The sequence below is a fragment of the Cebus imitator genome, unplaced genomic scaffold (genome assembly GCF_001604975.1).
Source record: "Cebus imitator isolate Cc_AM_T3 unplaced genomic scaffold, Cebus_imitator-1.0 Scaffold41, whole genome shotgun sequence".
Taxonomy (NCBI): domain Eukaryota; kingdom Metazoa; phylum Chordata; class Mammalia; order Primates; family Cebidae; genus Cebus; species Cebus imitator.
In genome coordinates, this window is record NW_016107356.1 from 9,262,943 (window position 1) to 9,264,911 (window position 1,969).

General features: G+C 38.9%; 1 protein-coding gene and 1 non-coding gene across 3 annotated transcripts in view; both read right to left on the reverse strand.

The window, feature by feature from the left end:
* HMGN1 (high mobility group nucleosome binding domain 1) overlaps positions 1-1,969 on the reverse strand; it is an 8,397-nt gene that overhangs the window by 3,240 nt on the left and 3,188 nt on the right. For both annotated transcript variants that reach the window (XR_005199780.1, XM_017526261.2), the window contains one exon: positions 636-764. Coding sequence is in view for 1 of the 2 variants with exons in the window: in XM_017526261.2 (XP_017381750.1) it covers positions 636-764 (129 nt within the window). In the remaining variant the exon portion in view is untranslated. The remainder of the gene's footprint in view (positions 1-635; positions 765-1,969) is intronic.
* On the reverse strand, positions 837-940 carry LOC119470827. Its single transcript, XR_005199795.1, has one exon. It is a non-coding gene; the product is annotated as a small nucleolar RNA U13 (small nucleolar RNA).

The following is a 1,969-nucleotide window of genomic DNA, read 5'->3' on the forward strand; positions in this document are numbered from 1 at the left end:
ACTCAGGAGGCTGAGGCAGGAGAATTGCCTGAACCCAGGAGGCGGTGAGCCGAGATCGCGCCATTGCACTCCAGCCTGGGTAACATGAGTGACACTCCGTCTCAAAAAAAAAAAAAAGGAATTTGATGTATAAACATCAAAATTTAAAAATTACTACCCTAAAGTACTTATCTTTTCTTACTTACCTAACAAACACAAAATGAAAGCCTGGCTTAACTGAACTTTGCTTCGGTTACTTTTCAAGAAACAGCTTCCCAGTTAGAGGAGTGCAGTAGTGTTCACAACAAACCAATCAAAACCCGTTACAGATTTCTCTGTGCTGTCTGTACTCCCACTGCTTCATTTGATTAATAAAAAAAAAAAATGTTTTCCTCATAGCTTAAAACAATAAAGATTCAGCTTGGGTAACAAACACTGTCTCTAAAAACAAAGATTAATGACACTAGTCTTTTATTTGCTTGATCTTCATTCACTTTGGGATACTGTACAAAACTTTGTTCAATATTATAATGAATAAAGACTTACCTGCTACAAAAAAACATATCATTTGTATCTACTGTTCAGTCAAAAGCAATCAAACACACACACACACACACACACACACACACACACACACACACACACAAACTTCTGACCTCCTCAGTTTTTGTTTCCCCGTTTTCTGCAGGTAAATCTTCTTTAGTTTCTTGGTTAGCCACTTCGGCCTGTTTTCCCTTTGCTCCTCTTTTCCCTTTTGTTTGCACTTTTTTGTCTGAAGATTTATCCTATGATAGAATAAGAATATATTTTAAGTACAAACTTTACCCCTTACATTTTGTTTTACTTTTTGTCCCTCATGTCAGACAAGTAATGTGCCCAATAGTGCTGACTTCGCAGCAAGGTTTGAGAGAGGGGTATCTCACACGAGAGTGAAAACCCAATATTCAAGCTTATGAAAGATCTCATTTTGTATGACTGTATCTGCAATAGCTGTCATATTAATGTCTATCACATATCAATCAGTTGATATACCTATTACATTAGACAACTTAGGACCCACCCCAGTAATCAGGAAAACAGCATATGCTAAGGAGATTTTAATAGTACTTGCATGTCAAGCCTCATTAGATGTTTGACAAATCCTGAAGCCTGAGCCATACTTCACCACTGTCGCCATTATCCAAACCATTCCCTTCGGTTCCACGACAGGACAAATGAGGTAGAATATTGGAAAAGTCTCATTGACAGTATCCCCACCCATCCCCAAATTTCTTTTGAACATGAACAATAATCAACCACTGTCCTCACAAGACCTTAACCCTCATATTAAGACCATTCACCTGAAAAAAAGCACCATGCCGCACAGTCATGTTGACTATCCTGCTACAGTTCATCCCTTGATATGAGAAACTGAAAGTATCAATTTTGAATTTATCATTTTCATTTAGGTGTTTGAAAAATCTGAAAGCATCGGTATTAATATGACCATACCAACTTGACACAATTAAGTTCAAAATTTAAGCCATGTTAAAGCAACATAAAAATACTTTTGGATACCATCCATCAATGCTGAGAAAAGTTAGCATTTGTTCTTTGTAATTAAGTGTGCAGCAGCAGTTAAGTTTAGGCATCAACGGGTGGTATAAAAGACCCATACAGGTACTGACCAATTACTTGAGTTAAAGGGCCATAAAGACATGCAGGTACAGCCCACAACTTCAATGCTAAGATGGGCGGAAAAATCACTGCAGGGTATTCTGCACTAAGGGATTCCACACAGACAGCACAATGACTCAATATTTCAACATCCTTTGAATAATCAATTAGAAACAAATATATGGGGCCGGGCGCGGTGGCTCAAGCCTGTAATCTCAGCACTTTGGGAGGCCGAGGCGGGTGGATCACGAGGTCAAGAGATCGAGACCATCCTGGTCAACACGGTGAAACCCCGTCTCTACTAAAAACTACAAAAAATTAGCTGGGCATGGTG